Source organism: Trichosurus vulpecula, chromosome 7, assembly GCF_011100635.1.
Source record: "Trichosurus vulpecula isolate mTriVul1 chromosome 7, mTriVul1.pri, whole genome shotgun sequence".
Lineage (NCBI taxonomy): Eukaryota > Metazoa > Chordata > Mammalia > Diprotodontia > Phalangeridae > Trichosurus > Trichosurus vulpecula.
Genome location: NC_050579.1, coordinates 38,420,346 through 38,436,131, shown reverse-complemented (window position 1 = coordinate 38,436,131; position 15,786 = coordinate 38,420,346). Strand labels below are relative to the sequence as shown.

The window sequence follows — 15,786 nt, the reverse complement described above, 5'->3', positions numbered from 1 at the left end:
TGACCTTTTTTTTTTTTTTGCAACTTAGGTTTTGAGTTGATTGAATCTCACCAATGTTTATGGAAATATATTACAACAGTATGCATCATCCCAGCATATAATGAAGGCCAACAGAAAAAGGATATTTTTTGCACAATTATTCTATTTTCTTTCTGCTTGCATAATTTCCCTTGGCTCGACACCAAAGTATATCACTCTACTTTTTCCCAGACCTCATGATGATCTTGGTTGTCCTCAGCACATAAAGCAGTCCTCACCCCTACAGACAGTAGCTTAAAGCATTTGGACTGGTACTGAAGGACAATGCAATGGTGGCGATCAGGAATGTGCATGGGAAGAAAGTTCTGGGAGCACTGTGTACCAGCAACAGACAAAAATACATGGGAAATAGGGAAATCCTGTACATGTGTAAAAAAGAGCATTTGGGAGGGGAAGGCACAGGCTGGTTGGAGTGTGGGGCAATCAAGAAAAGCTGAGTGTAGAAAGAAGGGAGTCCTTGATCCCTGAAAGTAACAAGGCAAGTCAAGGGGAAAATGTGAGGCACTGCCTTCCACGTGGGGGGGAATGAGAGTTCATGGCAAGAAATAAAAGACAGGGCATTACTGATGAGGAAGGGCAAGAAGGCTGGCAGTCATGTAAGAGCTGATGTGTCAAGAAGTTACAGCCAAGTTTTGAAGCATCTGAATGTCAGACATTTTTTATATTTGACCTTGGAGGTAACAGGGAGCCATTGGGATTACCAAGAAGGGAAGTGATGTGATCAAACTTGTGCCTTTGGAAAATCATTTTGGGAACTGTGTGGAAGAATGATTGGGGGGGGGGTGGGGCTTATGGCAGAGAGAACAATTAGGAGGCTCTCTGTAATTTCAGGCAAGAAAAATAAGGTTGCACTGACGCTCATGTTGGAGAAAAGGCAGAGCTTTGAGGAAAGCCCAAATACAGAGACCCCCAAGACAGCTCCACAAGTACTCCACAAGAATGCTAAATTACATGGAAACATTACAAAGGTAGAAGTGCAAACAGATTTGCCATATTAAATGACTACAGAAATTAGTCAAAAATATCTTCCATTCCGTAGAATGAGTTTTCTTTCCTTATAAGGCTACAATTATAGGATCATAAACCCAGAACTGGAAGGGGAAGAGAAAAAGCACTTTTTAAACACCTACTATGTAGGAGGCACGAGGCTAAATACTTTACAAATGTTATCTCTGATGCTCACAACAATCCTGCTTTACAATCGAGCAAGATGCAGAAGGGGATGAGGCGACCTGCTCAGGGTCATACAGCTATTAAGTGTCAAAAGTGGGATTTGATGTCAGCTCTTTCTGACTCCGGGCCCCACGGGCCTGAAAAGTTCAAAGACTAATTGTGTGGATAAAGGAGTCAAGGTCATATGGGAAGAAAATCTTAGACGTTAAAAATATCAAAAATCAAGTGTTAATTCTACACACATACCAAGGTCGTCACAATACCAATAAATGCATTTAAGAATTAATGTATAAGTGATTTCAAAATAACCCACCCATGCTTCATGACATGTAGATTCCATAATTTCATCACTTCTTTCTCTCCTTCATTAACATCAGAAAATTCTTCAATTTGCTAAAAGGAAATGCAAAAATTAAATTAAGGATAAATACTATCAGGGGAGGGAGGGAAAAAGGGAACAGCACAGAGGAGACGATACGGGTTTGTGGGTATCTCATTTTGATTACCTTAAATCTAAGGCATTTATATTTAATCCAGACAAAATGAAATGCATTTAAGATAATGACTCTATCAGAAGGTGTCAAAGCAGTCAAAATATACATCACAAAAATACTCTGCACAATTAGGAATCCATACTTTTAAAATCATAACTAGTCATCAGATTAAACAAAATCTAGTTAATAAAATCTTCAGATTTATTAGGTAAATGCGTATACACTATTTAAAACCTAGTTAGAGCAACAATACACACAGGGTGTTCCTAAGAATCAGTGAGTGCAGCTTTAACTTTAAAAGTTTAAACACAGAGCAGCTTAATAGCTCTTGGAACAGAATCCCAAGTCTAAATGGAAGCATGCAAATTTTCAAGGTTAAAACCTCCACTTTATCAATTAAGGTGGTAAGTGGGGAAAATGGTGGATGGGGCTGCAAAGTCTACAACAGGACCCATCTGTCCTATTTGTGTGGACTCATCCATCACTCAACCCGGTGATCAGCCTGTCTGCAATGTTAGGTGCTAGCTTCTTATGAATCACAAAAGATGCAAACATGACATTTCCACTTAGATTATTAAAAGTGAAAATTACAGTGATGGTCTTCTCTCTTAGCCACTCAGGATCCTTTTCATCTTCACTGTCTACTTCCATTTCTTGGGGGCGGAGTGGTAAGCAAGTGTCGCTGTGGAAGTAGAGCCGATTGTGCCCACTGCTATACGTCCGTTGCTGTTCTACTTCTCCATCTTCAGATTCAAGAAACTCAGACATACTTGCTTTTGTACGTTTTGGTCTGTCGATATAACCATAAAAATTACATATAAATGAACAGATACCTATTAGCATAACAGGAGCATTTTAACAGAAATGAATGCAAAAATGACTATAAATGTGAGGCAATAATATGCATCTCATGCAATATAAACATGCCTATTTTTCATGATGAAGTAACAAGTACAGAAGTTAAATTACTTGGACAATATCACAAAAATTAGATGGTAATAGTAGGGAAGGAATCAGATCATGTTCTCTGTATTCTCAATCCACTAGGCAAAATTCTTTGTATTCCCCTCCCACTACCCCAATAAGAGATCTCACTGTCTTCCTGAAACAACCTAGAAAGATTTTCTGAAGTAGACAGAGACAAGCTTCAATAAAGGGAGAATTCCAGAAAGCCACCATCATTGCAATGACTGAGGTTCAAACCAGATTTTAAAGGGGTGAGGAATCAGCATCTGATAGGGGGATGGTTACAATGCAGGCCCTCAGTTCCTGAAATGTGCCTCTTATTAACATGGTACCACACATATTCCCCCCCCTTCCCCCACCCAGCTTATCCTTCACTTACATTTTCATATTTACTTTTAGCAAGCTGAAGAATTTTCTGATGTTAACAAAGGGGAAAAATCAGTGATGGAATCATGGAATGTACAAGTCAGACATATTGCAGTGCAAATAAAACCGTTAGCATTTGCAAATTTGGATGGCAAAGTTTCAACTAAACCAATACTTTCTTCTAGCAAACCTCTATTTCCTCCAAAATGACCCATTAGGAATAAGAAGTCAAGTGATTGCTGGCTGACCTTTTTACATACCTACATACAAGAATGTGTGTGATTGGTGTTCTCTTTACTGGCCCATTACGACTAAAGGCAAATCCAGGCTGACGATGAATATCCTGAGGATTCCCTGCATAGGAGCCATCATAGCACTCATTGATAGAAACATCTATTCTAGCACCTTTTGGATGATACTGTAACAACAAATATTAAATTAAAAAACATAAAAGGTCACAAATTCTAAAATTCAATTCATCACCAAAAGTAAATTTTTCTCCTTTTACAGGTATTTAGCACAGTGCCATTAGGCAAAATATAATTTTTTTTTGGGAGGGGGGAAGGCAGGGCAATTGGGGTTAAGTGACTTGTCCAAGGTCACACAGCTGATAAGTGTGTAAAGTGTCTTAGGCCAAATTTGAACTCAGCTCCTCCTGACTCCAGGGCTGGTGCTGTACTCACCTGAGCCACCTAGCTGCCCCCATCAGGCAAAATATGAATATTTATTCCTATCCAACCCCCGATCAATAATCTAACCCAATATTATCTTTTTATTCCAAAATATAAAAAATTTGTAGTCAGACGTGCTTCAAAGGGGAAAAAAAAACTACTTCTGTTCTGACACCTATATAGCATGTTACATAAGTTAAACAATCTATTTGGCAAGATTTATATAAACAAATTATACAGAACCAAATAATTATATTCAGCACTCTTTATATGTAGAGACTATTTTTGGACAAAGGATGAAACTCAAAAAGTGTTTTGCGGATTCCATGTCATATTTCACATTGGGGAAGCTAGGTGGTGCAGTAGATAGTTCTGGGCCTGGAGTTAGGAAGATTCACCTTACAAAATTCAAATCTGGCCTCAGATACTAGCTGCATGGCCTCGGGCAAGTCACTGAACTCAGTAGGCTCAAGTTCCTCATCTGTAAAATGAACTGGAGAAGGAAATGGCAAGCTACTCCAGTAACTTTGCCAAGAAAATGACAAATAGAGTCATGAAGAATCCAACACCACTAAACAGTAACAAAATATTTCACATGAATATTGTTCAATTTTTTGAAAACTAAAAAAGAAAGCTTACTTACGACATAATTGAAGATAAATCTGCTGTGGCAGAGTTTCAGATGTTTGAGTAAACTATAAAGCTTGCGGCAATTCAGTGTGCACCAAGGGCAATGCAAGTCATCTCTGGCCTCAGTTTGCTGTCTTGTGTTGTTGTTATAAAGGAACTGGAAAATGGGCAAGTGGAAACTTGGTGTCTTTTAAAATATTTGTCTATCTTACCTCCCATCTCTAAAAAGTAAATGATCTAAATAAAACTTTTAAAATCCATTAAAACCATGTTGAGAATACTAAACATTTCCTTCTGCCCTCTCCTCCCCTTACAAAAATGTAAGTGTCTTCAAAAGAACCATGTTGTTTACCTGGTAAAATATTCGTAACTTTTGTCTAGGTTCATTTAAAATATCCTTTTCTTTCCTTGTTTGAAGGTCTGTAGATAATGATTCTTTCACAGCTGAAAATTGATTATTTCTAGTTAATGAAAATATGACCCAATAAAAGACACACATCAGGAATCAATTGGATGCCCAGAGTATCCTAATACAACTACTTTGTTTTTATATAACTCTTGCTCTCCTACCTGATTCTACTGGAAAACATAATATTAAATAGGTACTTTCACTGACTTATGGTCCTATGATCCTATGAACTACAACAAAATAAAGCCAAAAATGAAACTGCATGCTGTGGAAAATTATAATTACTAAGGGTACTTGAATTTTAAGAGCTGAAAAAATATTCATCTCCTTTAGGGTAGGAATGTTGTACATACTATCATGACTTGAAAGATTTATTGATTTGCTCAACAATTTTTTAAAAAATCTGTTACAGGGGAACAGCCACTTAGGTGATAGTCATGGGGAGATATTTGAAATGCCATAGTTGTTAGTTCTAGCTCCAACGTTATGAAGAAATGTCTGCTCACCTATAGTCTGAGGGGGTTTGACAGAACCAGGCTTATTTTCTTGAGGGAGACTCTCTGAATTTCTAGTTGCAAGAGGTTTTGCTATAGGAGCTGTAGATTTATCATTGGTGTCTCCTGTCCAACGAAGAGTGAATTGCAATGTAGGTCCCTGAGAAAATGTTTCAAATGGAGGTAGCCTCTAAAAAAGAACAAAAAATTAAGATGGATGCTAAATAATGTCCCAAGATTTGTGTGTACGGATGTATGTGTGTTTATCACTAGTCCTTCCCTCAGGCCTCGGTAAAATTGTTTTTCCAGCACACAGCTTTGTTCTTAGATGCTAGTCCTTCCTGATACGCTTCCAAATACTTGCTCCTTTCTCTTCTACATTTCAAATATCCACCCAAAAACTCTCTTTCGTTTGACCTTCTGCACTTTAAACCTACAGCCAGACTGATTTGACTGGATCACACAATTCTAATCATGTGGATGACTTCTTTACTTTTAAATTAAAAGCTCTGTAGTCATTCTCCTCTTAAAGGGACTGTCTGCTTCCTTATATCGACATCACTCGTGCTTAGCACAGTGCCCGGCATGTAATTATCTCACATCCTGGGTCTCTATTTCTTTCAATGACTTTGCTTCTTTATCCTATGAGGGGAACTCTCAGGCCTCTACTCTGCTGGAAAGCTCCCCCAAAATCAAAGTATATGAAGCGCAAAACCAATTCTATCCACTTCCCTGACACAGAGCTATGTCAACAGTTGTCTCCCCCACAATTAAATGCTTGTCACCTCTCAAACCCTTAACATCCCCTACCAAAGGCAACATGTCCACCTCCCCCTAAAGTCCTTTAAAGTCTTTATCAGAATTTAACAAATGACTCAACATAATGGAGTCAGCTTTCACTCTTTTTACTTAAAACTCTACACCAGAAATATAAAACCTAGTCAAGTTCTATATTCCTCATCATTCCTATAGCCACAAACTTAACCTAAGCTTCACTGCTTCCAGACTAATTACTGCATTAAACCCTCAAAACAAACTCCAGACTTTTTCATCCCTTTCAAATCAACCTATAGCTATGAGCCTGGTCTTTATTTGAAAGGGAAAAGGAAACTTAAACATTTCTGAACAGCAGAGACATAATTTGAGCTGTGTATACGGAACATTAATCTGGAGGAAACAGAGAGGGATAAATTGTACACTAAGAAACTATTGGGCTCTCCATCTACCTGTTTGTAAATAAATGTACTGTCAACAAGGGTGTTTACCACTGGAGGAGATTGAAGGCAGTTTTGGTAAAAGAAATGAAACCAATTTAAGAGGTTAATAGGGCATTCTAGATTGAGCACTCAGTATTTATCCTTACCAGTACAATTATAATCAGGGACCCTATAAAATTAGCATGAAGCATTCTAAAAATTATTGTAAAAAGGTTACATGTATGCTGTCCTATTCTATAAGTCACAAACTCAATTCCCTGAGAACTTACACAAAACTTCTGCCACCAATGCACTGAAGTTCTAATTGATACTGAATATGGCCAAAAATATGACCAAATACTGAAATGGCATCCATGAAACACTAAAGAATCAGGATTCCACCGTTTTAGATGACTTCTCTATGGAAGATTTATGAAAAGATGTAGACACAAACCACACTGGATAAGGACATAGATAATTTTGTATTACCCGCCACACACACACACACACACACACACACACACACACACACACACACGATGCTTACAGTAAAATGCATCAAAACAGAACTGTTAACTACATACTTTCCCATCAAGAATCGTTTCCCACGTGGCTCGTTTCTTACTGATTGGACATTCTTCCATTTCCTGCATGGCTACTTCATATTCTCCATCTAGAAGTTGCAAGCGCCTATTAGGTAAACACACTTCGAATTAAGCTCTGTTCATTATTTGGCACAACTAGAGTCTTTTATATCATAGAAAGCACTTAAAAAGTAAACGCTAATATTCACAAGAAATTAAATTGGAACACATCATTCTTTAAAGGTATATGAATAGAATTTGACAATACATATTTCTAATGGTTCTTATTCGCATTTGGGAAGAAATGGGAAGATAATGTACTACTTCAAAAAAAATTCTAATTTAATAATACATTATCTACATGTGAATATATGGACAACTCAATTTTCACAAAATACTTGTTCATAGCAGCTATTAGTCAAACTTTAATTTCTGTGGACCAACTGAGGCATTACACATTTCACTATGAAGGTTTACAAAAGGTTGCAGAAAAAAATGGTATATGGCTTATGGGCAAGTAATTTACTTATATACTCTAGACTGAGAGGTTTGTAATACCATTTCTAAGGTTCCTCCCCTCTCCAACATTCTATGATACTGATTGTATAATTATAAATACCAGTTAACATATTTTATATTAATTTTTAACTGAAATTGTACATAAAATATCAATTAAATCCTATCAGCTTAATAACAGGCTAACCATTCATATTTGAGAAAAAAAAGGGGTTCCTTTTGTAGGTTTGAGTTATTAATAAGAACACTCAATAACTTTGCCAATGAATGACTGATGTAAAATGAAATAAATGGAGATAGGAAAATCATTTCATTTTAAAATATAGCAACTTCTACAGACTTAGAAACACTGAAAAATAAAATTCCCAACCATGACGTCACAGGACTGATGAGGAAGCACGCTACCCACTTCTTGATAAAATAGTAATGGATTCAAGATACATACACAGATATTTGTGGTCATGGCAAAAGTTTGGATTTGTTTTGCTTGACTATGCTAATTTATTAGGAAACAAGAATATTGTGATACATAAAAAATAGAATATTTCTAATTCATGAATGTATCTGGTTAACTTTTGTCTATGAAGCACCTCAATTCACTATGTTAAGTGTTAAGCATACAAAGACAAAATCAAAACGGTCCCTACCATCAGGAAGACTGCATTTTACTAGGGGATACAGTAGGTCAATATTAATTAATAATTAAGATTATAAAGATTAGTGTAATAAAAGATAATTTTAGTTGGGTTTTAATAATTCAGAGTACAAGCCTTTTATCTCCCTTTTTAGTCTATATAAAAGCAGCCTGTTAATAAATTTTAACAAAATTAAAACTGGACAGAGGGATAGTTGCTCCCTATCTCTAAATATGCTACCTCAGAATGTGAATCATTCAGTGTTACCAAAGGAAACAGCCAGAGCTACTTGTCATGGACATAACTAAGAAGCGAGAACAATTCAACTCTCACCTCCTCATCCTTTACACCAAATATCTTTGGTCTCCTCGGGGTTAGCAGCAAAGGACGACAACTACCATTGAGCAGTCTTAACCAGTGAATCACTTTCCACTACCTCCAAACCTTCAGGTATATACCACAGGGGTGGGGAACCTGCAGCCTCAAGGCTACACGTGGCCCTTTAGGTCCTCGAGTACGGCCCTTTGACTGAATCCAAACTTCACAGAAAAAATCCCCTAATAAAAGGATTTGTTCTGTAAAACTTGGACTCAGTAAAAAGGCCCTACCCAAGGACCCAGAAGGCCACATGAGATGCAAAGTTCTGGGGTTCCTCACCCCTGCATTAGTACAATAAGCTGGAAATAAAAGTCTCCTGGTTCCTCTTTCCCTGTACCAAAGTTGTGTAAGTCCCAAACTGGAAATTAAATCCTAAATACAAATGAGCACCTCACCCCCAAAAGGAATGTCATCTAGAGTGAAATCCAAATATGGGTCATTATTCAGATAACTTCAACAAATTCTATTAGTTATCAATCCAATTTTTTTTTTTACATAGATTGTATTCTGTATTTGTCCTAAGACAGTTCTAATAGATCATAGACAAGTCCAAGAAGAATAGCTAACGTAAATCCTGGAAATCTCATAATGCCTAATATAGTGTCATACATCTTGCAGGTATGCTCAAGAAGAAATTTTATGTTGATAAGACAGAAAAGTAGTGTTCAAGTCTATATATATGACTACAGAGTCAAGATAACAGGCATAAACCTAGTGACTCACTAAATTTAATACCAATGACAATTATGTTCTGGCATTTTTAGGTACCCAGAGTATCAGAACTGCAGTTTCCCCTCAAGTTCTTATTACCTGTTTTTATCAAATACAGTCATCTGTGCTACAAAAGTTTTTTCCCCATCTTCACGATTTGAAGAGTTTCGTTTTCTTCTGGCTGGAAGTTCTTCATTGACATCTAAATTTGAAAAGCATCTCTCTCATAATTCAAATATGTACAAGAGGTGAATAAGCCAAAAGTTAATTTTGAAAGCAATGGTTCTCCTAGCAATAATGCGTGGAGAAATAAATCAATTAAAAAACAAAATTTGTAAACATCCTAGTAATAATATTTGTTCCATGAACTTTGCTTGAACAATCAATTATTTTCACTGAATATCTGACAAACATATTTGTTTGTAGCATCCACTTTGGGGTACTAGGACAAAAAGTCATACTTAAGCATAAAAGCCTGAGATTTCTCCAAGTAAAAGAACTTCCTAACCTTTTAAAAGCTCTGTGTCATACTAGACTATAATAAATACACATAAAAACTTATATACATAGAATATTCCAGACAACTGTTTTGTCTATTATAGAAGTTAGACTATAGATTATTTATTTAAAAAAACAAACTACTTATGGGCAATTCCTAATTCTTTAAGAGAATGATGGGATCAATCAACTTTCTAGAAACAAAGCATATATTCTGTCTCCAGGACAAAGTCTGACAAAAGTGCTAGCAAAATTACCTATATTTTCATTGGTTTCTCCGTTAATCATTCCATTAAACTCTCTTCTTCCTGGACGAGTCACTCTAAATAGCAATGAGTAAGACTTCACCATATGGCTATTACTAGGTTCAAATTCATTACTTGAAACAGCAAGGGATGGACAGTTTGCTGGTTTTGTTTGGTTGAGGTCTGGATTCAAAGGCACCTGCTTTTTACCTGTAGGAACTTGCCTTATTGGACAACTTACATCCTACAACCAAGAAAAAGAATGAAATTGTAAATGGAAAATTCTATTCAATTTGTCAAGATTCGGTTATATTATAAAACCATTTTGAAAAGTGATCTATGTTCACTGCTCTTCTCTCATTTACACATGTTCTATTGGTTAATTCCCATAGCTCAGGTCTTTTCTTGTTACTATTCCTCTTTATTTGACACTTATCTTTAGGATGCTGTGACACTGTCCTACCCAGTCTGACCCCTACCTTTGTATGCCTTTGCTGGCTGATCATCTTCAAATCACATGCCCTAAATACATGTTCCCCAAGATTATGTACTGAGTCAGTCTTTTCTCCACTCCCTCTGAAACCTCCTTAGCTCCTACAGGCTTAACCTTCATCTCTATACAAATGACGCCCACCCAGATGGACATATAAAGGACTAGTCTTTTCCTTCAATCTTTAGACCCAAATTACCAATGGCCTATAGGACATTTCATACTGGATATCCTGACAGACATCTTAAATTCAATGAACTCATCTTTTCCCTTAAACCTCTAGTCTTCTAAATTTCCCTATTTTTGTTGATAGCACTAACAACCTTTTGGCGTCTCTGATTTGCAATCTCAGCATCACCTCATTCTATTCAATCTCCATCACTTCACAAATTCAATCAGTTGCCAAATCTTAACCTTTCTAATTTTTGAACGTTTTACCATTCCACACAGCAGCCATCGGGAGTTCAGGCCTTTCCTCCCCTAGATTATGTTATTAGCCTCCCAATTGGTCTACTCAAGTCAAGGTTCTCATCAATCCAAGCATATTGCTACCCAAGGAAATTTCCTTAAGTGCAGATCTGACTGACTTTCCCATTGTACAATAAAATATAGACTACTTGGTTTCTAAAGACCTTTACAACCTGGTTCCAATTTATCTTTCTAGCATCATTAGACATTATTCATTCCCTCCCCTCACCACACACACATTATGCAATCCATCTCCCACTTCTGGCATGCACTCCCACCTTACTTTTGAGTTCCTCTTTTCTCTTTAAAGAGGCAGCTCAATATTGTCTCCTACAGCCTTTCCTGATCTCCTCAATTGTTAGTGTTCTCCCTTCCCAAACTACCTAATATTTAAGACTATGTTTTTATATGTACTTCTAGTCTCATCGATAAGTTTCTTTTTTTTTTTTGTATCTGCATCCTCAGCACCTAGATGAGTACCCTGAATTTGCTGACTGACTGAAATACTAATAACTGACTTACTCTTACTCATGACTATGGCAAATACTGAGCATCAATAAAGTCTAACCATACTGTGGAAATGTTAACTATCAGAAGCGATACACTGGACACATTTTCAACTCATTTATCAAGGACATTTCCTTAATTCAAGTCTGTGGTCTATGATGTTGTTTTCTGTTGCTTTAGGAGCCAAAAGAACAAGCCCCACAAAAAAAACAGGACTAAGCCCACTGAGCCTTGTCAAGGCTACTCCAAAGAGAACAATCAGATTCATAATCAATATAGCTAGGGGAACAAAAGTGCGCAGATATCTATGGTTAGTCAGTTCATCTACAGCTCCTTTCATGGACAGACTAAGATACAGGCTACAGTGCTGTAGAAGAGATAAAGGAGAGATAAGAATAGCAGCCAGCACTGCCAGCCTACTTATAATTAGTGAGCAATCTGGCCTCAGCCAGGAACCAGCTCCTAACAGCAAGTTCAGTGAGCCATGGGAGCAGCTTGCAGAATGGGGGGGAGACGGACACGACCTGGGCAGAGTAGGCAGAACCAGCTACAGTGGAGCAGCTACAGTAGTAGCTGTGGGGGGAGTATCTCATAGAGACTAAGATGGTATAGCCTCAATGAAATGAGCTTAGAGGTGATGGGGATGGCCTTGGAAGGAAGGTAGTGTGGGCAGACATGACTGTACTAGCTTCATTACATTTAGTGGACCCCAAGACTAAGAATCATACTATTGCTTTGAATACTGTATTTTGGACTGGGCCTGGGCCACTGCAGATCACTTGAAGCAAACTGACTTTAAAACTAACAAGAAAACAAGGTATCCTACGATCAGCTTGTACAGAGACAAAAATTCAAGCACACGGAAGGTAAAGACGAAAATCTCATTTGATGGCAAAGAATTTTTGGTGTATCCAAACAGCCTGACATCCAAGAATATAAACTGTTTAGAGGAAATGTGGATAGTAACACTAAGAAATCTAAACTCAATGGAACCAGGAGAGGGTCTAGAAGGTACGTGAGAGGTTAAGTGGAAAGAACTCCTGAAGTGCTAATGACTATAGAGAAATTAGTAGGGCTAGGGAAGGAGAAAATTTAAAACTTATGGAAATGAAAGGTGAAAACTGAAAATAAATTAAATAGTAAAAAATAAAAAGAAATTAGTAGGGCTAAAGCTGGGAATGCTGGGGCTCCCAACGGGAGCTTTTAACAGGCAGGGTGGACACCAGACAGATGGAAAACGTTTATCTGCCTTGGTCCTCTGGATCTTTCAAATCCAAAGATGGGCCCATTATGTTGTAATCTTTTCTGCCTTTGTTTCTGTATAATTGTAACCATGCTTTCAGCTCTCATTAAATGTCACTATACCATGTTGCTTCTCAATTAATGGTGAATCAATTAAGTCTACCCATTCATATCTTGTGTTTTCATGAAATTTGAAAAACAACTTGAGATAGAAGAAATGGAAGATTCTGGGACAAGTGCTGGAGACAAGAATGAAATGGGATTTGATTCCCTCTTAAAGATCCAAACAGATTGATCTTTACAAATTACAATAACCAATCTCATGCAGATGCTTTCAAATTAGTTACACTTGTCTTTAAATGGCCCCTCCACCCCGTCACTTGTACTCTTTTCAATAACCAATCACCCAACACTCATATCCACAATTGCAGGTAGAATTGTTGTCACTAATCACAAATTCTCCTCTTTCGCAGTCTCATGGCTCCAGTGCAACATATCTTCTACTTGGGTCTACCGCAATTAATGCTCCTAGAAAGTGAGTCTTGATTCTCAAACTTCGAGGTTTCAAGAGTAGAATACAAACCTTAATGAGTCTTACCAAGATAGAAAGACTTGGTGACTCAATAAAGGCCTATATATCTAAGAGGACCAGTTTTATTAATTGCAAAAAGGCTTGTGAGCATCAGATGGTAAATTTTTCAGCCCAGGAAAATTTCAGAACAAGGCAAAAATGAGAGGTGAGAGAGGCTGCAATCCACATCAATGAAAGAAGTATCCACACCAGTAAGAGAACAGACTTGGAAACATATAAAGGCTTCATGTTAAATGCCACCTTGTTCTATTATCAAAGTACAAGGGCATCTCCAGGGTATCTCTTTTTCCTTTAACCTGTAGCACTTTTTCTAGAATTGTCCTTTTTCCTTATAATATTCTACTTCCAGTATAGTAACATTAAGGTCTTATGGGCTCACCTCACCTCCCAAATTAAGTAAAAGATCTAAGAAATTAAAGACTATCATATGATTCATGCTGGTGTCCTAAGGACTAGCATAGCATGTATTCATTCACAGTAACATTCCACTAAAAATAGCAATAATAATTTTATGCATTACCTTCCGTTTTTTGTGGCAAACTTTCACAAGTAGAACTTCCAGAGTAACAGAATTTTGTTCATTCTCTGAGTTTTGTGACGGCTTATCTAAATGCAAAAATCAACAGTTTAAATTATTTTGAAACCAATACATTATTTTACCTATGGCTTTATCAAAAATCTACTAAAGTTTTTGTCATTTCAAAACCTTCAGAAAAATCTTTACAAAACAAGTCAATTTACATACTTTTTTCTTAAAGTTAAAACTCCCCTACTATAAGGACAGCACAGCAGAACCCAGAGCTACTGCCTAAAGCATCAAAAAGCTCCTCCCTCAGACGCAATGGGGGTATGACTAGACAAATTACCACCTTTTAGGCAATTTTCTTAGACAAGAAACTATGGGTAAGATGTCAATCTGCATCAGGGGGAGGTCATTTACTCCTGGGTTGTTTCCTACACAAATGAAACCATAGTTCTGGCGTGCCCTGCAAACTTTTTTCATTTTTAAGAAAAGTTCAATTGTACAGTGACAGCAACTCTGTCCTACTACCAACTTTACAGACTTAGCTCTTCTCAGCAATGCAATAATCTAAGACAATTTCAAAAGACTTGTGATGGACAACGCTATCCACATCCAGAGAAAGAACTAAGGAGTCTGAATGCAGAATGAGGCATACTACTTTTTTTTCTTTCCTGTAGTTTTTCCCTTTTGTTCTGATTCTTCCTTCACAATGTGACTAATGTGGAAATGTCTAATATGATTGTACCTTTATAGCCGTTATCAGATTGCATGCCATATTTGGGGGGCCGGCGGGGTTTTACAACTCCAAATATAAGTGAAAGTTGAAAACTAAAAACAAATTTTAAGGAATGGTTGAATGGCACATGAACAAGGGACATCATACTGCTTGCCTTCTCCATGGGTGTGGGAGGGAATTTGAAACCAAAAATTACCAACCACAAAAAAGGAATTTTAGACTTAGGAAAAATAGTTGAATGTGTTTTAATCTATATATTTATTATATAGCTCCAAAATGTCAAGTTTTAACTTTTAATTAAGTATAGACACAAAGTCAGCATTAAATGTCACTCCTTAGAAACATGCTTTTAGGATGGGCCTAAATTTAGACCCACAAGTTAAAACATCTCTGAAAGACAAAGGCTTAATCCTGTGCTATGTAGGGGACTCTCTTTAAGCTTTTTTCTCAAATCCAAAGTTGTATTATTCTGTCATATAAGTATGGCTGTACAAAAGGCTCAAACTCTGATAGATATGTCTGACAACTTTCAATTTTTCAGAGAAGGGGTACCTCAGACTTGTTTTTAAATTGTTTATTTCTCTAATTATTTGTGACTTAGAACATTTTTTACTTGTCTATTGATAGTTTTGATTTTTTCTGAAAACTGATCATTAATATCCTTTGACCATTTATCAGCTGACAAATGGATCCCATTCTGTTACCACTAAAGCCACCTTCCTCTCTGTTTTGTTTTTTTTTGTTTAGACATGCTTAACTTTTTATTTCTCCAACTTTTATCGAAACTTTTTTCTAGCTTTACAAAATAATTCTTTGGTAGTTTGATTGTTATGGGGCTAAATAATTTAATTTAAATAGTAATGACTCTTTCTCCAATTATTTGCTTTCATTGGTGTGAAATGTTTAATAATTGTGTTTATTTATTTGCTTGGTCTTGGCAGCCAGACTCCCAAGTATGTTATACTGTCTGTACAGTTATTTTAAATTGAATTTCTCTTGCTGTGTTTTTTTGGCAATATACAGGAACACTGATGACTAATGTGGCTTTACTTTATATCCCACAACTTTGCTAAAATTGTTTTGATTAGTTGTTTTTAGTTGTCTCTCTAGGTAAACTATCCTGTTCATCTATAAAAACTGAGTTTTGATTCCTCACTGCCTATGTTTATTCCTTCGATTTCTTTTTCTTGTCTTATTGCTATAGCTAGCGTGTCTAGAGCAAT

At 36.8% G+C, this 15,786-nt stretch overlaps 1 protein-coding gene across 1 annotated transcript in view; it reads right to left on the bottom strand.

The window, feature by feature from the left end:
• Nucleotides 1-15,786, bottom strand: part of SUZ12 (SUZ12 polycomb repressive complex 2 subunit) — a 36,192-nt gene that overhangs the window by 2,467 nt on the left and 17,939 nt on the right. Inside the window, exons 6-15 of the mRNA XM_036767388.1 lie at nt 13,825-13,910; nt 10,018-10,249; nt 9,362-9,464; nt 7,023-7,128; nt 5,255-5,432; nt 4,692-4,783; nt 4,353-4,496; nt 3,299-3,456; nt 2,298-2,496; nt 1,526-1,605 (exon numbers count right to left, since the gene is read on the bottom strand). Coding sequence (XP_036623283.1) covers nt 1,526-1,605; nt 2,298-2,496; nt 3,299-3,456; nt 4,353-4,496; nt 4,692-4,783; nt 5,255-5,432; nt 7,023-7,128; nt 9,362-9,464; nt 10,018-10,249; nt 13,825-13,910 — 1,378 coding nt within the window. The remainder of the gene's footprint in view (nt 1-1,525; nt 1,606-2,297; nt 2,497-3,298; nt 3,457-4,352; nt 4,497-4,691; nt 4,784-5,254; nt 5,433-7,022; nt 7,129-9,361; nt 9,465-10,017; nt 10,250-13,824; nt 13,911-15,786) is intronic.